The sequence below is a fragment of the Carettochelys insculpta genome, chromosome 11, assembly GCF_033958435.1.
Source record: "Carettochelys insculpta isolate YL-2023 chromosome 11, ASM3395843v1, whole genome shotgun sequence".
NCBI lineage: Eukaryota > Metazoa > Chordata > Testudines > Carettochelyidae > Carettochelys > Carettochelys insculpta.
In genome coordinates this window covers 1741636-1765841 of record NC_134147.1, presented here as the reverse complement: position 1 = coordinate 1765841, position 24206 = coordinate 1741636, and the positions used below count along the sequence as shown (strand labels likewise).

General features: G+C 65.7%; 2 protein-coding genes across 5 annotated transcripts; both read right to left on the bottom strand.

Moving 5' to 3' along the window:
- Positions 1–34: 34 nt before the first annotated feature.
- On the bottom strand, positions 35–12004 carry IFRD2 (interferon related developmental regulator 2). 4 transcript variants are annotated; one of them, XM_075004848.1, is made up of 12 exons: positions 11814–12004; positions 6067–6183; positions 5857–5941; positions 5458–5582; positions 5020–5177; positions 4275–4409; positions 3640–3821; positions 3340–3445; positions 3065–3202; positions 2480–2608; positions 2306–2401; positions 35–1832 (listed from the first exon to the last, which is right to left on the bottom strand). In XM_075004848.1, the coding sequence occupies exons 1-12, from the start codon at positions 11857–11859 to the stop codon at positions 1752–1754; spliced, it is 1398 nt and encodes a 465-aa protein (XP_074860949.1). In that variant the 5' UTR covers positions 11860–12004; the 3' UTR covers positions 35–1751. The 4 variants fall into 4 exon arrangements, with proteins under 4 accessions (XP_074860949.1, XP_074860950.1, XP_074860951.1 ...); XM_075004849.1 differs by having other exon boundaries at positions 36–1832; positions 4335–4409; XM_075004850.1 differs by having other exon boundaries at positions 36–1832; positions 4359–4409.
- A 1677-nt stretch (positions 12005–13681) lies between these two features.
- Positions 13682–20803, bottom strand: LOC142018878 (2'-5'-oligoadenylate synthase 1-like). The gene is made up of 6 exons (XM_075005076.1): positions 20631–20803; positions 18594–18891; positions 18269–18444; positions 17056–17288; positions 16222–16366; positions 13682–15984 (listed from the first exon to the last, which is right to left on the bottom strand). Exons 1-6 carry the CDS (start codon positions 20793–20795, stop codon positions 15499–15501), a joined length of 1503 nt encoding a protein of 500 aa, XP_074861177.1. The 5' UTR covers positions 20796–20803; the 3' UTR covers positions 13682–15498.
- Between the last annotated feature and the right edge of the window lie 3403 nt (positions 20804–24206).

Below are 24206 nucleotides of genomic sequence, written 5' to 3'. Positions count from 1 at the left end.
AGCACTCCTGCTGCCCACGGCAGTGCTGGGGTACTGAGGGGGCCTGCACAGGATGAAGCGGGAAGGAGAGAATCCCCTTCACTGCCCCCCAGCACCGTCCTTATTTATTACCCCTCCCCCCTTTACCCTAAATACAGACTTTGTACGTGGCAAGGGAGCTGCCCAAGCCCCCCCCCAGCACCCCAGGGGGCTGGCTCCCAGCTGGCTGAAGCAGGCCTGGGCCCTGATGGGGCTGGGGTGCGGTGCATGGGCTGGTTGTGCCTCCAGCTGGGGGGGCCACCAAGCACAGCCAGAGCGGAAGCCCCTCCAAGCTGGGGAGGCCACAAAGGGCCTTGGGGTGGCTTGGGGGTGACTGTGGGAACAAGCAGCTGTAGGCCAAGCTGGAGGGGCACCAGAAGAGCTGGGAGAGGTGGTCAGGCCTAGAACAGAGGCTGCCCTGCTGGGGCTGCCCCTCAGCCTTTCCCATAGAGGATCAGTCCGTAGCCCCGAGGGCTGGGGGGGGAGGTGCTCCCTCACCAGTGTGGTTCAGACCCACCCCGGCCCTGCCCTGGGATCAGCCCCCTCGGATGGCATGAGCCCCCATACCAAGCCAGCAGCCCAGCTCTTGAGGCCTTTTAATGACCACAGTCAAGTAGCACATGAGAAAACCACCCCAATGCAGCCAAGGAGGGATGCCCCACAGCAGGGGGTAGAGCAGGCCCAGGGCATGGCCCCCACGCCCCCCTCTGCTGGGAGAGGCAACACCCCATGCACCCTGCAGCGTAGGGCTGGGCCCCTGCCTGCCTCACCCCAGCCCTCCCTCTTCCCACACCCCCCCAGCCCAGCCCTGGGCTGGCCTGGCCCCATTCAACAGAGCTGTTCTGCCCCTGCTGTTGGTGGCAGAAGGGGAGGGGGAACCCTACAGCTGAGCTGACTCCTACCCTGGCCCCTTCCCCAGCTGTGAGCGCTGGGCAGAGGCTGCTCCAGGGTATCAGATGGTGTCTGATCTGGCCCCCCACAAGTGGGAGCGCCAGCTGGGGGACCTCCATCCCCCTATGCCCCAGCCAGGGCTCCTTCCAGCCAGCAGCCTGGCCCCTGCTTCTCTGGGTGGGGGAGGGGGGAGGCACGCTCAGCTCCCCCTCACAGATAAGGGGACCAGCTGCTGGATTGTAAGGGGGGCTGGGCCGTACCCTGCTTCCCCACACTTCTACCCCCTTTGGGGGAACACTGCCTCCCCCTGCCAGCCCAGCAAGGCTGCTCTCACCCTCTGCCCTCCCCCGCCTCCCACCTGGGGGAGCAGCACCCCCACAGCCAGAACAAGAGCACCCCAAGAAGCAGCACAGGCCTGGCCCCAGGAGAACCTGAGTGCCACCCCACCACCCCAGCCAGCTCCTGGCAGGGGAGGGGAACAGCCCCTCCAGTAACGCTGTGCACACGCACACACTCCCACCTCCAGTTCTCACACCAGCCAGCCAGGCCCCACACGCCCCTGAAAGCCCCGGGGCCAGGGCTCAGCACCGGGCTGGCCCAGCGCCACACCAGGAGGCAGTAAAAGCACCAGCGAAGGGGGGAGGGCTGCCCCCCACTTACATTTTTGGTTAAAAAAATAAAAGCGCTGTGGGGCTGGGAGCCCAGCCAGCCACTCCACCAGTCTGTACAGGCGGGAAAGCCCCACCGCGGGGGAGGGGAGGGGAGGGGCCAGGCAGGAGCCCCCCAGCTCCTCCCCAGCATCACAGTGGTCGGGGTCTGCAGCCCGCGGGGAGCTGCCTGCCTCACAGGACGTCCGCTCGCTTGTCCCGCACCCGGCTCCTGGCTTTCGTCCGGGCTTTGAAGGCAGCCGAGTTGTACAGGTGCTGGGGGGAGAGACGGGGCACCAGGCTGAGCCACCAGTGGGCCCCACGCCAGCTGGCTGGGCCAGGGGAGCCGGCTGGCAGCAACCACCTATTAACTCTCTGTCCCACCCCCCGGGCGCTGCCCGAGCCCCCTCCCAGCGGCAGAGAAGGCAGCAGCTGCCAGGGCCCAGCAGGGCTCCCCCACCCTCGCCGGGAGAGCTCAGCTCCTCCCCCGCAAGCCCGGAGGGGTCCAGGCCCAGCCCTGGCCTGGCCCTAGACCTGGGGACACGGCCCCTGCAGCTCCCTCGGTCCTGAGCCCTGATGCTCGGGGGAAGCTCTGCCCGAACAGGGGGAGGCCCCCTCCGCTCTCCCCAGCTCGGCAACATAAGCCATGGGAGGCACGGCCCCTGCAGCCCTCCCTCCCGCGGCTCCATGCCCCTGGCCCTGCCCATGCCCGGTGCCCCAGGCCCGGCCGGAGGCGCAGCCCCACCTACCTTCTCGAAGCGGGAGATCTTACTGGCTTTGAGCGCCACAGCGTCCAGCGCCAGCGGGGGCCCCAGGGCGAAGATCTCGCGCAGCAGCTCGTTGTTCTAGGGCGAGAAGAGCCGTCGCTGTGCCGGGCAGCCCAGCCCAGCCCAGCCCAGCCCAGCGCCCGGCCCCACCAGTACCTGCAGGTGGTGCCGGACCCCCGATCCCAGCAGCTCCTTGAAGGCGTGGTACACCCGCCGCCGCACCCAGCTGTCCACGTACATGCACTCCAGGCCAAACTTGATGCTCTCCGCGTGGCACTCGCCGTTCTGCGGGCAGGGGGGCGGCGTTATGCTCAGCCGGGCAGCCCAGGAGCCCTTCCGCCACCCGGCCCCAGGCCCCGGAAAAGGCAGCTCCCGCCAGAGCCCGTGTGCCCCCAGGCTCCCTGCTCAGGGCCTGCGCCGGCTGGCTGGTGCTTCGCCCCACGCCCTGCTTCTGGGGGAGGCGGCCGCCAGCCACTTGCTGTTCCAGAATCCCTGCCCACAGGCTGGCCCCAGCCGCCCCCCGGGGGCAGGACACCCTGGGCACTGCTGGACAGGCGTCCCCAGTGCCTGAGCCCTGTGCTGGGATGGGCTAAGAGCCACCTCAGCCCCTTCGCCCTGTCCGTAGAGTCCCCCCAGGAGCACCCCGCCCCCCGAGGTCCCAGCGCGGGGCCGGAGGGGACCTGCAGGAACAGGCCAAGAGCGCCGTATGCAGCCCGCAGCCCTGGGCGCGCCCGTGGGCACCTCGATGAAGCGCAGCACGTCGCGGAAGATGGAGCGCTGCTTGCGCCTGTCCGTCTTGGCCCGGTACTTGTTGCTGTCGGTGGCCAGGGCCTTGAGCTTGGCGCACAGCAGGTCCGTGTCCGCGTAGAAGAACTCCTCCTGCCGGGAGAGCAGAGGCACTTGCTTGGAACCCACCTCGCAGCCCCGGGCAGGGGCCCTCGGCAGGCTGCTGGGGCACAGCCTCCCCCCGGCTCACGGCCAGCCTGCGGTGGGCAGCCAAGCCGGCCGAGCCCTACCTCCAGCTCGTGGGCCAGCTCGAAGAGCAGCGCCACCGTCTCGCCTGCCACAATCCGCAGGTTGACGTCCTCGCTGGACAGCAGCAGCGGCAGCTTGGGCAGGTGACTGCAGCAGGAGAGGGGGGAATCAAAGCAGAGCCAGCGCCAGTCACAGGGCAGCCGGCCTGCTCCCTGCTGCGCTCACGCCCAGCCCTGCAGTGCAGCACAGCCCTGCGCTCCTCCAGGCCGTGCTGCAGGGCCCAGGGCAGCTCCCGCCCTGCCCACCCCCAGCTGCCCGGCTCTGCCGGCCGGGGCACGCACTTGTCAAGGATCTGCCTGATCTGGGAGCTGGGGCAGATGGTGAGGAGCAGGGACCAGGACTGGAGGGCGCAGCAGTGCAGAGTCTGGAGGAGGGGGCTGTGATGGGCAGGAACGGAGCTGCCCTCTTCCAGGCAGGATGTGCCAAAGATGCCCTCCAAGCAGGCGAGGCAGGAGGCCAGGTCCTAGGGCAGGAGAGACAGGCGGTTAGACCGGCGCCCCAGCCTGTTCTCCAGAGCCGCCCCAGGTCAGTGGCACAGGCTGAACCCCCTCAGGGGCTGCGGGGCTCTCCAGGGCTCCACGCTGTCCTGCTCACGGGTGAAGCCCCAGCCCCAGCGACCGGCAGCAGCGGCAGGTGCCAGGGTGCGCAGAGGGGGGCCTGAGACTGCCCAAGCCCCGTGCAATTCCCTGGTCCCTCCCTGGGGTGGGGGGTCTGCCCCGGGGGACAGGAGCCCTCCAGCACGGCGCTCCTCTGGACAGCCGCTCTGGTAACAGCTGGAGGCTCCCCAGCACGGGGAGACCAGACAGCCCAGCCCAGCCCAGCCCCGCCCCGCCCCGCCCGGCCACAGGGGCACCCTCAGGTAGCGACTGGCCAAGGGGGCACTGCCCGGGCTGCCCCACACCAGCAGCAAGGGCACCTTCCGCTGGGGCAGAAATGCTGCACCGGGGCTGGCGGCGGACACACGTGCAGGGCTCACCCCCCCGCCTGGCCTTGGCGTTACCTCCACATCGGCAGCAGCCACGTAGCAGCACACCCCCAGGGCCGTGGCACACTAGAGAGCGAGAGGCGCGGGTTAGGGAAGGCAGCGCAGGCCCAGCCCCGTGCTGATTCCAGCCCCCTGGCACTGCCCAAGGGCGGGTCCCCCGCTGGGATCAGGCAGCGGCCGCTAGCCTGCGGCTGGACCCACAGCCCACACTCTGCTTGGGGGCCAGTGCCCGTTCGGCCCAAGCGCTGGCCAAGAGGGCGGCTGTCGGCGTGGCTGGGAGCCCGGTGCCCAGGGCGGGGGCGAGCTGCACTCCCAGTGGGGGCTGCCCAGCGGGAGGGAGAGGTCTCTGGACTCTGCAGCCCTGGGGCTGTCCCCTAGCCCATGCCCCCGGCAGGCTGGATGGGGGGGACCAGCCCCCCACTTCTCAGTGTTGCAGAGTTCCCCCACTCCTGAATGGTTTCACCCCAGGCTCCCGGAGCCAGCCCTGCTGGGGAGACCTCCGACAGCGGGGATGGAGGGGAGAGGGTGCCCGGCCCAGCCCCTCTTGACACCGTACTGAGCGCGGTCTCCTGGGGCCTGGCCCAGCCCACAGCCGCGTGACGAGAACCCAGCCCCAGCCTTGCTACAAGGGGAGAGCGACCCAGCTCAGTGCCGCGCCCGGGGACTCGCTACTCACGCTCTGGCGGGCGACGGGGCTGGCCGAGGAGTCGGTCAGGATGCCGATGAGGAGGGGCTTCAGGCTGCGGAACACCTCCTCGCCCTCGGGCCCCGAGCCCATCTGAAGGCACAGTAGTGTGAGAACGCTAGCAGCCAGGGACTGCTCGTCCCCTTTACCTGCAGGGCAGAAGAGCTGCCATCAGCCTCCAGGTCTGCCTCCACCTGGCACCCGCAGCCCCAAGGCTCAGGCGTGAGGGGCGCCCGCTGGAGGGGGGCGCTGGCCGACACAGGCAGAGCAGAGTGGTACTCAGCTCCTTCGACCCGCCCCTTCAACGCTCCCCGGGCCTTTCTGCCCACCCTGTGCTGAGGGCAGGAGACGCCCGAGACGGCGGGTTTCGTGCTCAGGGGCCGGGTGTGCAGGGAAGGCAGGAGCCAGGCCGGGCCAGGGCAGCCATACCTTTCTTCAGGCACTTCTCCAAGGAGTCGGTGAGTGTGAGCCTGCGTTCCAGCAGGAAGTCGTAGAGCGTCTTGGAGGAGAATGCCAGCCGCAGGCTCTCCAGGGCCGCCTGACGGGTCTTGGTGCTGGAAGAGAGACCTGTGCTAGACAGGGCGGGGAGCTGGGGACCTGGACGGGGCCACCCATCACCTCCAGCAGCCTCCTTGTAGGCAGGCCAGCCAGGGGGTGTGGATGTGTGCCGGGGGGACGGGACGAGGCTCTTTCCAGCCAGCTGAGCACACTGGCACCTGCTAAGGGCACAGGGACCCCAGCGCCCCGGCGAGCAGGGAGTCAGATCCCAGCCGAGCTGCAGCTGCCCCCGAGGAAGGGCTGGGGCCGGCACCGCCCGTCCCCTCTCACCTCTTGTCCGACACATGGTCAATGCACTCCTTCAGCTTGTCTTCCTCCGCCTCCTGCTGCGCCTGCTCGTCAACAGCTTCGCTCCCTGCAACCGCAGCCAGCGTCACTCGCCGGGCGCCCAGAGCGGGTCCTCCTCCCCCGCGGGGTCCAGCCTCCGGACGGAGGAACACCCGGGTCGCCTGCCCCCTCCCGCCCCCGCCGTGCCCTCACCAGTGCCCTCCTCGGCCACGCTGGTGCTCTCGCTGGCGCTGCTGTAGTGACTGAGCACCTCGCTGGCGGTCTCGTCGTCGCTGGCTGGGGACTCGGCCTTGGCGCTGCTCCGAGCTCCTGGGGAGCCATAAGGGGAGGGGAGACGGGTTAGGTCGACCGGAGCCCCAAACTCTGCTCCTGGAGAGCCCCGCCGGGCCCCAGCACCTGCCCCGCCCACCCCGGCACTGAGCCAGCCGGCCGGTTGTGCGGCTCAGCGTGCGAAGGCAGGCACTGCACCACGCACGCTTGCAAAGGCAGACCTGGTCCCCCCAGCCCCAGCCGCCGCCCGTTAAGTCCCACTCACGAGTCACCCAGCTGCAGCTGCCGGCCCTGCCAGGCAGGGAGCTTGGCCCACGTCTGCGGAGCACCTCGCCTCCCAATGCCCTGCGCAGGGGCCGCCCGTCCATAGCCGGCTGTGCCGTGCCCTGGCTAGGTCCCTACCGGCGCCGGGTTCCGCCACCCACCCACACGCCTCGCTGCTCTTGCCACAGGTGCGGAGGGGAACGGGAATATTCGCTCCCACTATCAGCTCTGCAAACGCGGAACCCGTGAGTGTCTCCGCTGATAGCCAGGGTGGGGACTGGCATGAACAGCCCCACTGATAAGGGAGAGACCTGGAGGCTCTGCTGCTCGGCCCCACGTGGGAAGGGGAGAGGCACAGGCCGAGAGGGGAGAGACTAGGCAGGCAGGACTGGCCACAAAGCAGCTCCGGCTGTGGCCATTAAGAGTACAGCCCATCCCAGCCTTCCCCAGACGGCCCAGCTTCCCCCTCCGGGGAGCGCCAGGCGCACCCACTTCCCACACGAGCTGGCGTATGAGTAACCAGCAGTGCCCACTGACAGCCGACAGGCTCAGGAATGGCCAAGCGACCCAGGGCGGCCTTGGCCCGCGTGCCCAGCGCCAATGGAGCCAGCTGCAGGCCGGGGACGCCCCCGGGCTCCCTCACTGCCTGCGCAGCAGAGTCCCACGGCTGCCAGGGATTTGGATGCGTCCCCCAGAGGGGTGGGCTGGGCTGGGCAGGGCAGGGCGGGGTGCACCTGGCCCTGAGGAGCGAGACGGCCCGAGCAGCGCCTCGGGGACGCAGGGACAGGGAGCCAGCAGCTGCCTGCGGACAGGCGCCTGCGTCAGCGCACGGAGCCCCCGTCCGAGTCAGTGCCGGCGCCCGAGGGAGCGGAGAGGGTGCAGGCTCTGCAGGTCACAAGGGCACGGCTGCTCCAGAGGCTCCACCACAGGGGCCCTCCAAGCCCAGCCCAGCGCCCACTGAACGAGCCTTGGTACCCGCCAGGGGGCCCGGATCCAGCCCCTCCCGACGGCCCCGGCCCCTCCCCGCGTGCGAGGAAGGGGCACTGCTCACACGGGGGACGGGACAAAGCAGACACAACCCCGGGGCAGCGGGGCGCACGCCTGCCGGGGCTTGGCAGCCCAGAGGGCAGGCAGAGAACACTGCCCGGCGGGTCGGAGCCCAGCAGGGGGGTCCCCGGGAGAGGCGGCGCTCTGCCTGCACCAGAGGGGAGCGAGCAGGAGCCCAGCCGCAGAACTGCCGGGACGGCCCAGGACGTGCGCAGGCTGCAGGCACCTCCCCGCCCGGCCAGAGGCACGCGGGCCTTGGGGATGCAGCCGGGGGAAGCGGAGCCCTCCCCTTACACGACCCCAGCGGAGAGAGAGACAAGCTCTGCGGGAAGAGAGCCAAGGCCACGGCTGCTCTCACCAGAACAAAACCGCAGGCCGTTGAGCGACGGTAACAACCCAGCCGGCGGCTGCGGCCAGAGAGGTTGGCAGGGCAGGGGGTGCTGCGTCGGGGAGGGGGGGGAGCAGGGCTGAGGCAGGAGGCGAAGGGGGACAACCTTGGGGGGTTATTTTTAACTCCTTGTGCCGCAGCAGGAGGCTGCCCCAGCAGGCAGGGGGTGCAATGGGCCCTCCGCCTCCTCCCAGCAAGCCGAGCGCCCAGGCCACGCTGCTGCAGGGCAGGGCCGAGCCGAGCCGGCCTCCTCACACTGTGCACGCAGCCAGCCTCCCTGGAACCCGCCAGCAGCAGGCGGGGGCTTCGGAAGCAGCGTCAGCAGGTCCCTCAAAGCGCATGTGGGGTCAGGGGCGGGGGACAAAAACTGTCCCGAGCCCCCAGGACGCGCAGCGGGAGGGGCACCCAAACAGCCCACTGCCCAGAGCGCCTGAGCCAACGCCCCTCCCCACCAGCTGCCGGCATGCTTAAGAGCCCGCAAGTCGCCCCCACACGGACCCCAAGCAGCACTCCAGGGAGCGCTGTGCCACCGAAGGCTGCACCCCGACACCCGGCAAGGCTCCCCTCACGTCTCAGCACCGAGCTCACGCTTCCCAAGGGGGCAGGAAGAGACGCCCCTGCGCGCCCCCGCCTTTCCACCACAGCCAGGCCCACACATACGGGCCCCGCGGCTACCAAGAGATTTGCACTGACAGCCGCGGCAGGACAGCCCAGTAAACGGCCTCAAGGCTAGGTGCAGCTGCCCCAGCCGGTCTGAGAAGAGCCCGCTCTTAGCAGAACAGGCTGAGGGCACCCAGCCATGGATTTCTGTGACATCAGCAGCTGGCTCTCACCCTGCACCTCATCTGCATTGGCCTCTGGCTAACAAGGACCCAGACAGCCGTGGGTAAGGGCTGCGTCACACAGCGAACATAAAAACCAGCTCTCCTGCTGTCCAACTCAGGTGCCTGGACTGGTTGCTTGGGAACCTGCACGGGAGGCAGTTTGATCCGCGTTAATCAGACCTGCCAGGTGATCCTACGACGCCCAGGACATCACACAGGGAACAGGTGTTTGCACAGCAATAGCTTCCAAGCCCGGCAGCCAACAGAGTCTGGCACAGCTGCAGCTGGGTGTATTTGGAGTGCTGTGAACAGCCGCAGGGTGAACGTGCAGCCATCCAGCGCCCTGCTGAAGACACACGCTGGGTACGCCTTTCCGCCAGCTGCGAGGAATGGAAAGCGCCAGGCCAGGTCCGGGACACCGCAGAGCACAAGCTGCAAAATTCAGCCCACTGAGCAAAGAAGTTGTTCCTCTTGGAATAACCTCCCCGAGGGATCCCCCATAACGGCAGCTGTCGGGTGGTCGGCGAGGAACAGAACCGGGGCTAACAATGCACCCCCTGCAAGCGCCGAACAGCAGGCAGGCAGTGACCGCTTTTGCAATTGCTCCGAAGATTTCACTCTGTAAGCGAGCGCTGTTCCAACTGAATTTTACAGCTATTGTGGAAAAATACCCTTAGGTAAGGCTGCTCCCTCCTCTGGGCTGCACAGCACGCCTGGTCTTCCAGCCGCCAAGCTGCCTGAGGCAGAAGCAGAGCACATGGCTGGTACTTCACTAGCAGCAAAGAAGGGGACATGGAAATGAGCCGGAGGACCTGATTTCAGGAGATGCTTGCACAGAAACAGTGGAACCAGTGGGGCTTCCAAGTGCCACAGCTTTGTGTCGCCACCGGGACAGACAAATTCTCACCTGACGGACTTTCCTGCTTGCACCCAGGTATTGGGGTACCAGATGACTCGAGTACTTAGCAAGTGCCGGCCAGGTAACTGGCTGGCAGAACGCACCCTACTTGAAGCGTTCTTACACATTAGGAGGCGACTGGGGGACAAGACCCAGGGTGAACAGGAAGTAACATGGGGAGGCGCTGCGGGAAGGAGGTCGCCACAGCAGATTTAAAATGACTCAACTCAAAAGGTCACATTCCTTTGAAGCGTTTTGTTCAACCTGTTCTGCAGTTCCAAACACACACTTGATGCGGAGAGGCTGCTTGTGTTACTGCAGCGCCTAGCGCAATGGGCCACCGTCCACAGCCGGCCTCCAGATGAAGTGAGAGAGAACAAATCCTCTCTTCACCCCAGCGTGCGCGGCACATCTGCCAGCAGCGGCTGGTGGCTGGCTCCCCACGAGGAGTTCCTCCCCTCCTGGAAAGCTCTTTGGACACAAGCAGCAAGCAAGGCACATTAACCCTTCGGTTTCGGGAGAGGCAGGAAATCCAGGGCAGCGCAGGCATTGCTAGCCGGATGTTAATTTAGTGCATTCCAGCAACTCAGGGTAGTCCTTGAAACGTTCTACAATGCTGCTAAAGATGGAACAGCCTCCTGGTTTCCATGGCTTCAGATGCACCATGCCAGAGCCCCTTGGAGTCCGACATACTCCGGACCACCTCTACTGAATCCCAAACTTCCACGGTGTCATTTCTTCCCACCTGTGCAGAAATCTTCCCCCCGCCCCCCCCCAGCTTTGGAAGTGGGGAGCCCACGGGACCTGCCTTCGCTTACTTCAGTTTTCCCCCTTACTGTTCAGCTTCAGAATTAGATTTGGTTCCCAACCCCAAACCCGAGGGCTTTGCTTTGGCAGAACCAATGTACCTAGTATGAGATGTAGCACGCCAACCTACCCCTCCGGGGGCTTGGACTACTGCAGAAGGTGCATGCCGGAACCCGCGCTCTTCAAAGCAACACTGAAGGTGCCGTTGAGCTGCCTGGATTTAGCAGGGATACCCCCTGCCCCCAACTGCACCTTAAAAATCCAAGCAGCTTTATTTCACCGTTGGCTTTACAACTTTAGTGCTCCGTCAGCACATGAGCACCCTCCCGTGCACTTAACCATTGCAAACAGCCTCCCTGACCAAGCACAACCACAGGGGGATGTTTGATGCACAGAGCAACAGAACCGCACGGATCTGGGAGGCGACGAGCACCTGCTGTTCCTATTCCCAGGAATGGGGGGGCAGGATTTTCAGTCACCCGCAGCAAGAGGCGGGGTGGACGGAGCGCGCACCACAGACGTGCGTTCAAGTCGCTGCTCCGCCACGGGCTCCCTGAGGCAGCCACTGGCCACGTCTCCGCTACAGCACTAGGCAAGTCACGCAGATCGCAGGCACGGAAGGGCTTCCCCGGGGGTCAGTCCGGCTCCCAGAGCCACAGCAGTCAGGGGGACGGAAGCCCTCTTCTGCCAGCCTCGCCGTGTCTACGGGGGACGGGGGTTAGGCTGCCATTGCTGCGTCCCCCTCGGGCACGGGGCTCTTCCAACCCCACATGCCACAGCTAGACCAACCTGCTTCAAGCCCACCCCAGCCCAGTCTCTGCATGGAGGACAACAGCCTGTCACTGCGGAAGACCCTGGACGCACCGGGCACCGACCGGTGCTCTACAAACATAGGACCCGACACGTGCGCCCCACGCCCCTCCCCGCTGAACCCAAACCGAGACCCCCAGCTGGGCGCGGGCAGCCGTGCCTGGAAGGCACCCAGCGCTGCGGGGAAAGGCCAGGGCACGGCTAGCAGCGCCTGAGCCCGTCCCACCGGTCTGTCCCAGGCGCGCTCGGTGGGTGCAAGGCTCTGACCGACCGCAGCCAGGTGGGCACAGCTGCCCCCGGGGGAGCCGGTGCCAGGCACGTCCGCCCCCGCCCCCGCAACCAGCCCGGCCCGACGCCACACGGGGGTCAGTGCGGCAGATCCCCTGCAAGGCAACCCCAGCGGCCAGCAGGGCAGCCCGCCGCCCCAGCCATGGGGCACCCCCCGGCCCGGCGCTCCCCCATTGCACCCCATCTTCGGGGCACCCCCCTCCCTAGCCCGGGGCACCCACCCCCATTGCACCATCTTCAGGGGGCCCCCGCCCCGGGGCACCCGCGCTGCCCCCCGGCCCCGGGGCACCCGCGCTGCACCCGCCGCCCCCGGCCCCGGCCCCGGCCCCCCGGGGGGACTCACCGCGGCCGCCCCTGCGGGCCCCGTGCGCGCGGCGGGAGCGGGGCATGGCGGCGGGGCCGTGCCGGGCCGTGGCGGGGGCGCGCTCAGGGGGCGGGGCCGGGCCGGGGCCGGGCGCGCGCGGCGGGCTGGGGGCGGCGGCGGCCGGGCGCTGCCTGCGGGGGGAACCACGCGGCGGCCGCCGGCGCCACCATCTTCCCTGGCGCGTCACCGCCGCGCTGCCCCCTGGGAGCCGCAGTCCGCGCGGGGCGGGGCCGCCGCCCGCCGCGCGTTGTGACGGGCGCGCGCGGGACTACGCGGCCCATGAGGCCCCGCGCCGGGGCCCGGGGACTACAACTCCCAGCAGGCCGCGCGCGCTCAGGGCCCGGGGGAGGGGCCGGTAACCCTTGCGCTGCCGGGCCGCAACCCCGGCGTCCGGCACAGCGGGGCCCCAGCTGGGGGCTCGCCCCGCCAGCAGCGCCGGTCCCGGGCGGGGGCCGCTGCAGGGCTGCGAGGCGGGAGCACGTGGGGGACCTGGCCGGGCGGCTCACCGCCTGCGAGCGGCCCCTGCAGCGCTCCCCTTGCTGCTCGGCCCGCCCGAGCGGCCGCAGCCCGAGGACCCCCGCGGCCGCCCCGTGCGGGAACAGCCGGGCCAGGTGCGAAGGGCCCCGGCGCTGTCCTCTGCGGGGCTGAGCTGCGTGTCCGGCGGGGTGGGGCTCCCCCGGGAGCTCCTCAGCTCCCAGGGGCCTGACTCCGCGTCCGCCCTGCTCCGGTGCTGCGGGGCCTCGGGGCGTCGCTCCCGGCCCGACGGGCTGGTGGGAAGGGTCCCTGGGACACTGCCGCGGATGCCGGAGGCCTTTATGCACCTGCGTCCTCCTGCTCTTTGCACCCGGGCAGGCGCCCCAAGGGCCCGTCAGCTCCCACCCGACTGAGCCGAGGTGCAGAAGGGGAGGAGACCCCGGGCTTGCTGAGAGTGTTACGGGGGGGGCTTCCCCAGAGGGAGAGTGGGGGGTGGAGGAGGTCCTGGCTTTCGGGGGAAGGGTTGCTGAGCTCGGGCCCGGCCGGGGAGGCCCAGGGCAGCGCCCCGGCGAAGAGCGGGGCTGGTACAACCGCAGAGGGTGGAAATGCACCGGCACCTCCAAGTCGTCCAGCAGCCAGACAAGGTGGAGCGGCTGCTGCAGGACACCCCCGCGGCAGGGCCGGGCACGGGGGAGCACCGACGTCACAGCCCACGCAGCTGCCGGTGGGGGGTGAACTTCTCCAGGTCGCGGGCTGAGGGACCCCACTTCAGCTCGGTCCGGAAGGGAGGAGAGGAGGTGTGCTGGGGTTCAGGGGACCCCAAGCTCTGCCCCCCGCAGCCAGCAGTGACTCACTCAGGGCGTTTATTAGACACGGCGCAGCACAGAGGTGTCAGTGCAGCCGGCAGAGACAGTCGTTCCAACCCGTCCTGGGAGAGGAGTCCGAGGGGTGCCCCAGCTGGGTCTAGCCCCCCCTCAGCGCAGCCTGGCTGCCTTCCCCCTCTCCCCAGCTTCCAACCTCCCCGCTGGGCTCCTCCCTGCTCTGTGCCGGGGACAGAGGTGTCACCTGCCTGCTCAGGTTACAGACAGCTGGGTATCATCCCCAGCTGGTGGGAGCTGCTTGGGTCTCACGCATCCCTCACTCCATCACGGCTGGCCTGAGCCCATAACTGGGGAAGCCGCACCCCCAGGCGTGTGGAGATGCAGCACCCCGCCTCGCCAGCGCGGAGACAAGGGGTGTGTAACGGCAGGGAGGGAAGCACTCTCGAATTCAGAACCCATGAGTACAGCCCCTCCCTGCTGAACACAGCCCACGCCCCCCAGGGCATCTGGCCCCACATAAGGGAGACAAAAGCAGTCCAGGAGCACTTTAAAGACTAACAAACTAATTTATTAGGTGATGAGCTTTCGTGGGACAGACCCACTTCTTCACACCACAGCCAGACCAGAACAGACTCAGTATTTAAGGCACAGAGAACCAAAAACAGTCAGCAAGGAGGACAAATCAGAAAACAATTATCAAGGTGAGCAAATCAGACAGCGGAGGGGCAAGAATTAGATTAAGCCAAGTGTACCAAAGAGCCCCTATAATGACCCAGAAAATTCCCATCCAGGTTCAAACCACGTGTTAATGTGTCGAATTTGGATATAAAAGAGAGTTCAGCAGCCTCTCTTTCCAGAGTGTTGTGAAAATTCCTCTTCAGTAAGACTCAAACTTTCAGGTCATTAACAGAAATTGCCCACTCCATTAAAGTGCTGGCTGACCGGTTTGTGGATCAGGAGTGTTTTTATGTCTGTTCTGTGCCCATTGACTCTTTGTCTAAGGGAGTTAGAAGTCTGTCCAATATACAAAGCATCTGGGCATTGTTGGCGCATGATGGCATATATGATGTTAGTTGAGGAACATGAGAATGTGCCCGTGATTCTGTGACTAACCTGGTTAGTATCTCCAGAATAGATATGTGGACAAAGCTGGCAGCGGGCTTTGTTGCAAGGAAAAGTCCCAGGACTCGTGTTCCTGCGGTATAGACTGTGGTTGTGGGTGAGAATCCTCATAAGGTTGGGAGGTTGTCTGTCGGACAGAACAGGCCTGTCACCTAGGGCCTTCTGGCGTGTGGCGTCCTGGTCAAGGATAGGATGTAGGTCTTTAATAATCCGTTGCAGTGGTTTGAGTTGGGGGCTGTCGGTGATGACCAGTGGTGTTCTGTTCTTGGCTTTTTTGGGCCTATCTTGGAGTAGCTGGTCTCTGGGTATTCGTCTGGCCCTGTCGATTTGTTTTTTTATTTCTCCTGGTGGGTAATTCAGGTTTATGAATATTTGGTAAAGATCTTGTAGTTTTCAGTCTCTGTCAGTAGGATCAGAGCAAATGCGAGTGTACCTAAGGGCTTGACTATAAACAATGGATCTAATTATGTGTGCAGGATGGAAGCTAGAAAGGTGTAGGTAAGTATTGTGATCAGTAGGTTTTCGGTACAGTGTGGTACCGATCAGGCCATCCTTGATTAGTACTGTGGTTTCCAGGAAATGTATCTCTTGCGTGGAGTAACTGAGGCATAAGTTGATGGTGGGGTGTAGATTGTTAAAGTCTCTGTGGAATTCTTCTACAGTCTCTGTACCATGGGTCCAAATCATAAAGATGTCATCAATGTATCTTAAGTAGAGGAGGGTAATAGGGGACGAGAGCTGAGGAATCGTTGTTCCAGGTCAGCCATAAATATATTAGCATATTGTGGGGCCATGCAGGTGCCCACAGCAGTTCTACTAATCTGGAGGTATTAATTGTCCCCCCATCGGAAATAATTCTGGGTGAGAACAAAGTTACAGAGGTCGGACACCAGATTGGCTGTGGGAGACAGTGACACAACAGAGGGGCAGGGATGGGGGGAGTAGAACAATGGGTCTAATGCATAATGTCTGGCCGGTGCCCAGCACCCAGCGTGGAATCGGTGGCCGTGTCCCCCAAGAGGGGCCGGGCCGGGCTGTGGGGGGCCTGGCTCCCAGGGGATGTGGGGGGCCGGGCCGGGCTGTGGGGGGCCTGGCTCCCAGGGGATGTGGGGCCAGCCAGCACGACGTTGCTAAGCTTTGAAAAGTCTCGCAAAGGCTCTAGGAAGCAGCGTCTCCAGCTGGGGGCTGCTCTCCCTGGGACACAGCAGACTCCGGCCCGTGGAGGTCCCCGCAGCCCAGAGAGCGTCTCACCCTCCCCGGAGGCGCAGAAGCAGTAGGACCGTGCTCTTGTTCCGGAGCCTGTAATGGTCGAGCGTGTGGTCATCTTGCAGCTCGCGGTCACTGAAAGTCAGGCGCTGTTCGCTGGCGGAGATACCCAGGCGAGCCTCCGTCTTCTTCTTCAAGGCCAGCACGGTGTCGCTGGCGCGGACGACGTACAGGGTGGTTCTGCTGTTGGGATCCTTCACGAAGATCTCCAGCTCCGAGGGCTCGGTTAGCAGCAGCTGCAGCCTGGTGTCGTAGAAGATGCCATACGAAGCCAGCGTGTTGTCGTCCAGCAGCCTCTGGCTGCCCAGGCCAGGCTCCTGCAGGGCCAGGCGTTGCCTGTAGGGAGAGATGCCCCAGGCGCCCTCGAGCGCCTCCTTCACCTCCCAGATGGTGGTGCTGGGGCTCACCTCCAGGGTCAGGCTGCGGCCTGAGAGCAGCGTCACCGTCACCTGCACGGGTCTGGCCGGCTGGAAGAGAGACGGGAGAAGCTGGGGCCGGGACTGCATCAGGAAACGTTCCCACAGTGCTGGGGGAGGAGGCTCGCCTGGGTATCCCCCCCAGCTACCCAACCCCAGCCTCTCCAAACGGGGGAACAGGGCGAGGGGAAGCTCCCAGCGACTCCCAGCAGAGGGTGCCTGGGGGGAACGGGAGCCCTGGGCTGCTCCATGCGATGACCAGCAGCCCTGCGCGGGCGGCATCCATACCTGCACGTCCCAGCAGGCCACGAGGTCGTGGCTGTTCTTGCAGCACAGCTGCTGCTGGCAGAAGGCGGCTTCTCTCGCCAGCAGGGCCCAGTCCTTTCGCTGCCCCAGGACTCCCGTGGGGTCGGCTGGATCCAGGATCACGGGGCTGCGAACACACACCAGGCTGGCTCTGTCAATGGCCCCACGGGCAGCTCCTGGCCCATGTGGCCAGGAGCTCTGTGCTCTGCCCCAGCCTGCTCCCTGTCCCACCAAACCAGACCCTGCCCTGTGCCCAGGCTGCTGACACAGTCACTGGCCTGTGGCTCACGGTCCCTGTCCCGGCACGCAGAGGGGAGCTGCAGGAGGGAGGATCAGGCCTGGGCCGTGGGTGCTGCAGCCCCAGGGGCTCTGGGCGGGAGCGAGCGTGGACCAGGGTCGCCTCCTGGAGGAGGAGCTGTCCGGCCAGCTGAGCGGCTGGAGACAGCTGCTGTCCTAGTCCGTGTGCTCCTGCTGGCTCAGGGGTATCACAGGGTGCCACACGCACTCATTCAGGAGCCCTCAAGCCATCAGTGCCGTTCCCACCCTGCCTATGGGGAAACTGAGGCACCGGGAGTGGTGGCAGAGCAGGGCACGTTCGGGGAGGTGCTGGCCGTGGGGGCACAGGGCTCAGACACGCTCAGGGCTGCGGGCTCTGCCGGCCGCAGTGCTAGGCTGGCACTGAGTGGCACCGAAGGGGCAGCAGGGCTGAGCTGCCGTTTCTCTGCTCCTGCATCCCCAGCGCTGGCGGAGCCCCCGGCCCCCCCCCCGGAAGGAAGCGGGTGCGATGGAGCCACGTGGGCAGGAGCAGGGGCTCACCGTGGTCCCCGCAGCAGCTTTTTGACGTGGGCCCCTGTCACCGGGGACTGGAGATCGTAGAACTCGGTCCAGTAGATGCAGAGCTCGCGGAAGCGGCCCAGCAGCCCCAGCACCGTGCAGAACCCCTCAGCTGTGCTGAACTTCTCCGCGGCCCTGGTGCCGCTCTCCCAGGCATAGATGGTCAGCAGCTCCAGGGCGTACTTGGGGGGCAAGTCCGAGGCCCGCTGGGAAAGCTGGGAAAGAGACGGGGGAGCCGGCTTGAGACGTGGGCTGGGGGAAGGTGAACCAAGGTGACATATGCCAGCTAGAGAGTGAGCGGGTGTGCACATGGAATCCCAACTGCAGTGTTGTGTGTCAAGGCCCTATACTGCTCACGCTAGTAGGGATTCTCCTTTAGCTCAGGTGGCAGAGGTCAGTGCTTCTGAAGCAGCTGGGGAGGAGGCACACCCCCCCGCTCCAGGGGCCCAGAACTGCGCTGCTGTGATGGCTCTGTGCTGCGGATGGTGGGCAGAGGTGGCTCCACCCTGCACTGGTTAGCCCTTAACTGGAGTCCTGTGGCACCCAGAACTGGCCACGTTGCCGGACAGACGTGGACAATCTGGAGAAAGGCCAGAGAAGAGCAACAGACCTGGTTAAAGGTCTAGGACCAGTGAGGGACGACTGAAAGAACTGGGCTGGGTAGTTTGGAAGAGAGACGACTGAGAGGGGACATCGCAGCTTTCAAATACCGAAAGGGCATTACAAGGAGGAGGGAGAAAAAATTGTTGCTCTGGGCCTCTGAGGACAGGACAAGGAGCAACGGGCTTAAACTGCAGCCAGGGAGGTTTAGGTTGGACGTCGGGAAAAAGTTCCCAGCTGTCACGGTGGTTGGACACTGGAATAAATTGCTCGGGGAGGCTGTGGAATCTCCATCGCTGGAGACATTTAAGAGCCGGTTGGACAAACAGCATAAATGATGCCTGGCCCTGCCATAAGAGCAGGGGGCTGGACTCCATGACCTCTTGAGGTCCCTTCCCGTTGCAGTGTTCTAGGAGTCTAGAAGAGCAGGCCGGACAGCAGGGTGTTAGGAAAGCCCAGCGAAGCCGAGACAGCCTCCGTCTCCTGCCGGCCAAGCTCTGGGGAGCAGCGAGCTACCTGAGGGGGCTAAGGTACCAGCCAGGAGAGCTGGTGGGCGGGGAGGAGGGGCAGGGCAGAGCAGGGCAGGGCCCCTCACCTCTTTGTACCAGTGCTTGACCAGTCGCAGCAGGTTCTTGAGCTTGGCTGGACGACACTTCACGAAGTTCCTCTGCAGCTCGGTGAAGGAGGTGCAGAACTCCCCTGGCTCAGCACCGACCCGAATCAGATCCTCATAGATGCTGGGGGAGGGTTTGCTGCCTTTGATCACGTGCCCTGCGGGGGGGAAGAATGGGGAAGGGCACAGGGGATCAGCTTGGGTTTCCTGCCCCAGTGGATGCCAGGGACATAGTGCGCCTGGCGGGAGCCCCCGAACTGGCCAGGCCGCAGGAGGTGGGGCTGCAGGGCAGGGCTACAGTCCCTACCTAAGGCATCGTAGGCCGGCAGCACGTCCAGGTCGATGGATTCCCGACTCTGCTTGGACTGGAGAGTGATGGAGAGCGCCCGCGGGCTGGCACCTTTCTTCTTCTTCGGCTCAGAGATCTCCACCTCAATGCGGTAGGCAATGCTCTGCCGGCACCCAGTCAGCGCCTGCTCAATGGTGGCCAGCACCGCCGCGCGCTTCGCAGCCTGGTCCTCGTAGCTGGAGAAGCAGTCGAGGAAAAGGACCAGATCCGCGTCTGAGTTGTTCTTCAAGGCCGTGCCCTTTCCTGCTGAGCCACCCTGCCATGGGAGAGAACCGCCTGCTCAATGCACTGCCCTGTTATGCCCCCCAGGGGGCCAAGCTGCATGGGGCCAGTACCCTGGGACCCACTCAGAGGGGGACCCCGGCACCAGCCCACTGTGCTGTGAATGCTAGTGGAAATGGGCTAGCTCACCAAGTCGAAACAGGTAAAGAAAACTTTACAAATGTCTTGGAGAAGTGAGATGTCTGCAAGTCACCAGGGCCTGAGGAAATGCGTCCTAGAATAGTGAAGGAGCTGATAGAGGAGGTAGCCAAGCCATTAGCTGGGATCTCTGAAAAGTCCTGGAAGTCAGGGGAGATTCCAGACGACTGGGAAAGGACAAAGCTAGTGGCCATCAGTGAAAAAGGAAATGAGGAGAACCCAGGGAACTACAGACCAGTCAGCTTAACTTCTGTCCCAGGAAAGATAATGGAGCCAGTAATTAAGAAATCCATCTGCAAAGATTAGGCGGTAAGTAACAGCAGGGATTCGTCAAGAATAGATCACATCAAACCAAACCAAGAGCTCTCTGTGCTGCGGTAACAAGCATGGTGGATTGGGGGAAGCGGTAGATGTGCTATACCAGGCCTTTAGTAAAGCATTTGATACGGCATCACAGGCCCTTCTTATCAGGGAACTAGGGGACTGCAGCCTACATGGGGCTGCTCTCAGGTGGGCGCATGAGTGGTTGGCTAACCCTTCCCAGAGAACAGTTACTGGTCCGTGGCCAGGCTGGAAGGGAATAACGAGCGGGGCTCTAGTTAGGCTGTAACCATGGTAGATATTAGTCACCGTGACAGGTATGAGCAACCGATTGAGCTGGAAAAGGTGGGTGTGCCATAGCATTGCCCCGCTGAAGCGTGCCGTGGTACTGAACAGGTCAGGAACCCTGGCCATCGAGAGCACGCTTGCCAGGTTTGCTGAGGAAACCAAGCTGGGAGGGTTGCAGGTGCTTTGGAGGCCAGGACAGAAACACTTGCTGGGAGGCTGTGGGCGTTCTGCTAATCAACTGGGCCGCAGCTGAATCTCTCCCGGGCAGCCGATCACGTGCTCAGCGTACAGGAAATGCTGCTTGCAATCTCAGTAAGGCTCTGCTGTACAATTTTTTTTAGATGGCACAGGTGGGTCTGGGGGAGGTTTTGCAACTGTCCCGTCCTGTTACTGGTAAAAGGGCGTGCTGAGTTCAGAGGAGTGACCCAGCAGGGGGACGGCTGAGAGCCCTGGGTCAGAGAAGCCAAAAAATCACACCCCACCTAATACAGCTGGATAAAAGGAAACAACGAAAGCAGCTGAAAGGCCTGGTTGGGGCTGTAGGGGCAGTGGTTACCCTCTGGCCCCCACAAGGAGGCCGTGAGCTCCTTAGCCCTCTCCCCTGGAGAGCGACGTGGTTTTGACAGGAGGGAATTGCACCTAACCCTCATGTTTCAGAGCACAGCCTGACCACTCGCCGCCGGTGGTCAGGAGGCAACGTCCCCTCTCAGGAAATGATTCTCTCACTGTCCACAAGGTGGAGGGGGGTCGCTTGTGCCTTCTTCTGAGGGACCGGTTACTAGCCCAAATCGCTCGATCACACACAGCAGATCCTGCCTGTCCCCCCAGCAACTGGGCCACCAGGTGGATTTGGGGTAAGGCCCCTGCTTGGCCCATCCAGCTGGTGATCACAGTAGCTGCCCCCAGGCTTTGGCCCACACCGCCCGCAAGCAGTCCAGCCAAGCGGCTGGTCCAGCCCCGACTCACCTTCACCGTCTTCAGCACCTTGATGTCGTCAAAGCACCGCACCTTCAGGAACTCGCAGATCCGCTGGACTGCGTCCTTCACCTGGCGCGTGAATTCCTCGCTGGGCTGCAGGTGCAGCATGACCCATTCATCCAGCGAGCCGGCGGGCACCTGGAACAGCTCCATCCCTGCAGCTTGGCTCCCCATCGCTGCCTGCCGCCGCTGCCGCTGCTGCTGCTTTTAAGCACCGGCTCTGCGCAGCCCCTCCCCTGTGGATGGCGTCAGGCTGAGCTTGTTAAGGTGGCCTGGGCTGCAGGACTGGAACCGGCCCTGGACACCTGCTGGGTTGGGGCCAGGAGTGAAGCCTGGGGCTGGCCCATCCCCGGCTGCTGGGATTCCTCAGCGGTGGCGCCTGCCCTGGGCCGTGCTGGGGGGCACCGTCCCTGCCAGCCCTGACCCAAGTGTCTGCCTCCCCCGCCCTGCCTGAGAGTGACACTGGCCGGGGGGCTCCCAGGAGAGGGGCTGGGGCCCAGGGACCCTCTCAGCTGCCCCAGCAGGACAGGGAGCAGCTCAGCTGGGGGCTGGTGGGTTTAGCAGCCCCGGCTCTCTTAAACGCAAGCCCTGCGAGCAGCGCTGGGCTGGGGCTAGTTGGGGCAGGGCCCTGGCCCGTGCCCACCACCAGGCGGACGCGAGGCGCTCAGTAGGCCAGCCTGGTCCCGGCCCCTAGGACTCAGAGACCCACTGGGTGGGTCTGGGTGTGGGAGGTGAACCCCCAGGTCCCGAGTGTGGTTCCTGTCACGCTGCCCTGGCCTGGGCGCCTCTGCCCTGAGCAGTGGTGGGGACCTGGAGCAGCTGCCGGCGGCCGCCCCGGAGCAGCCGGACTGCCTGGCCAGTCCCGGCCTTGGGGAAGGGCCGGTTAAGGGCGCTGAGGTCCCCTGCCGACCGGGGCCACCTTAACAGGCAGGAGCCAAGCGAAAGAGCCCCGGTTCCATCTGCTAAGTTTCGGTTTTCGCTCTGCCGGAGAAACGAAACCGCTCAGCCGGGAGGGGCTGGAAGCTCAGCCGGGCGCGGTGCCGGGAGGGGCTGGAAGCCGGGGCGCCCCTTGGCAGGGCATCGCTTTCGCTTTCCAGTTCCTGCCGTGCGTGGGAATTCCTGCGCCGGCCTGGCAGGGGAGGGGCAGTGGTGCCCGCTGGTGCCCAGGGCAGCCCGCCCGTGGGCTGGGCAGCGAGTGGAAGGGCGCAGCTGTGCCCTGGAGGGTGGGTGGGACGCCCCAGGCCCGTTTCCTGGTGCCAGGGGGCACCTGCTGCTTGGGCACGACGGGCCACGCAGCCAGGCGGGCACAGACCGGACTCGCTGCCAGCCCTGCGGCTGCAGGTCGCAGATGGCTGGGCCTGGAGCCAGCGTGACCTCTGGTCTGACCCCGGCCCGGCGCCCAGCGGGGCGTACGACTGGCCAGTGAGGCAGAGCCCGCTCTCCCCATGCGGGGGGGCATCACCCCCGGCTGGCCCCGGGCAGCACATCCCAGCTGGGTGCTGCTTCTGCTATGGGCCCCTGGGCTGCCCTTTGCCCCTGCTCAGCCCTGGCCAGGCAGGGCCCTGCCCGCAGGCCTGGCCAGAGGGGGGCCTCTCGGCACCCTTGTGCCAGCCTGCCCCTCGGGCCAGAAGGGGCCTGTGCCCGCTGCCCGCCCAGTGCTCCGGCGCCCCAGCGGCTGGCGGGGTTGGGTGGGAACAGCCGCTCGTGCTGCCGGAGGTGAGACTACGCATGGGACGGGTGGTGCAGGCTGCAGGACCAGGCTGAGAAGGGTGGGGAGCTGGGCACTCCCCTGTCAGCCCCCCCCGAGATGCCGCCCCCCCGCCCCCCAGGGCCCAGACAGCTGGGGGGGCAGCGCGCAGGGCGCTTCTTGAGGCACCGGCTGAGCTAGGGGCTGGTGCCTGCACTTCTGGGCAAGGCACCCGGCCTGGGCAGCCGCCTCGGGCCTGGGCCGTGTCACGCTGCTGTGGGGGGCTATGTCCCCATGTCAGAGCCCTGCAGGCCCCGCCCCCGCCTGGGCCAGTGCTGGGGCAGGTGACAAAGGCCAGGCCAGGGCTAACGGCCAGGCTGGGGGGTCCCGCCTTGGGGGATGATGGGGTGGCTGGGGGTATGGTGGCCGGGGAGGGACAGAGTGGCTGTGGGGGATGGGGGGGTTAGGGGGTACGGTGGGTGAGGGGGGCAGTGGCTGTGGGGGACAGGGGGACGGTGTGTGGGGGGACAGAGTGGCAGTGGGGACGGGAGTATGGTGGGTGGGGGGACAGTGGCTGTGGGGGATGGGGGGACGGGTACAGTGGGTGGGGGGACAGTGGGTGTGGGGGATGGGGACAGTGGGTGGGAGGACAGTGGCTTGGGGGGATGGTGGGTGGGGGGACAGTGGCTGTGGGGGATGGGGGACAGGGTACAGTGGGTGGGGGGACAGTCACTGTGGGAGATGGGGGGACGGTGGGTGGGGGGACAGTGACTGTGGGGGATGGGGGTACAGGGGGATGGTGGGTGGGGGGGACAGTGGCTGTGGGGGATGGGAGTACAGGGGGACGGTGGGTGGGGGGACAGAGTGGCTGTGGGGACGGGTATGGTGGGTGGGGGGACAGAGTGGCAGTGGGGATGGGGGTATGGTGGGTGGGGGGACATTGGTACAGTGGGTGGGGGGACAGTGGCTGGGGGACGCGGCGGTGGGTGGGGGGACAGAGTGGCTGTGGGTAGGGTGGGGGGATGGATACAGTGGGTGGGGGGACAGTGGCTGTGGGGGATGGGGGAACGGGGATGGTGGGTGGGGGGGCAGTGGCTGTAGGAGATGGGGATATGGGGGGGTACGGTGGGTGGGGGGACAGAGTGGCTGTGGGGATGGTGGGTGGGGGGACAGTGGCTGTGGGGGATGGGGGTACAGGGGTACGGTGGGTGGGGGGACAGTGGCTGTGGGGGATGGGGGATGGGGTATGGTGGGTGGGGGGACTGGCTGTGGGGACGGGGATGCGGGGTATGGTGGGTGGGGGGACAGTGGCTGTGGGGACGGGGATATGGTGGCTGGAGGGATGTGTGACAGTGGCTGTGAGGGATGGGGGTAGAGTGGGTGGGGGGACAGTGGCTGTGGGGGAAGGGGGTACGGGGGGACGGTGGCTGTGGGGGATGGGGTACAGTGGGTGGGGGGACAGTGGCTGTGGGGGAAGGGGGGACGGGGGGACGGTGGCTGTGGGGGGTGGGGTACGGTGGGTGGGGGGACAGTGGCTGTGGGGGAAGGGGGTACGGGGGGACAGTGGGTGGGGGGACAGTGGCTGTGGGGGAAGGGGGGACGGGGGGGACAGTGGGTGGGGGGACAGTGGCTGTGGGGACGGGGATATGGTGGCTGGAGGGATGTGTGACAGTGGCTGTGAGGGGGAACAGCTGCTGGGTACTTGGTAGCCCTGGCAGCGCCCCAGGGGAGCTGGGACACCCGCGTGGAGGCGGTGGGGTGCTGGGAGATCAGTGCCAGTAGCAGGCTCTGCTGGTCGGCCATGGGCAGCGGGCAGCCCAGCCCAGCCCCCGAGACTCTGCCAGCCACCCGGGGCCTGGCCAGGATCCGCACCTGGC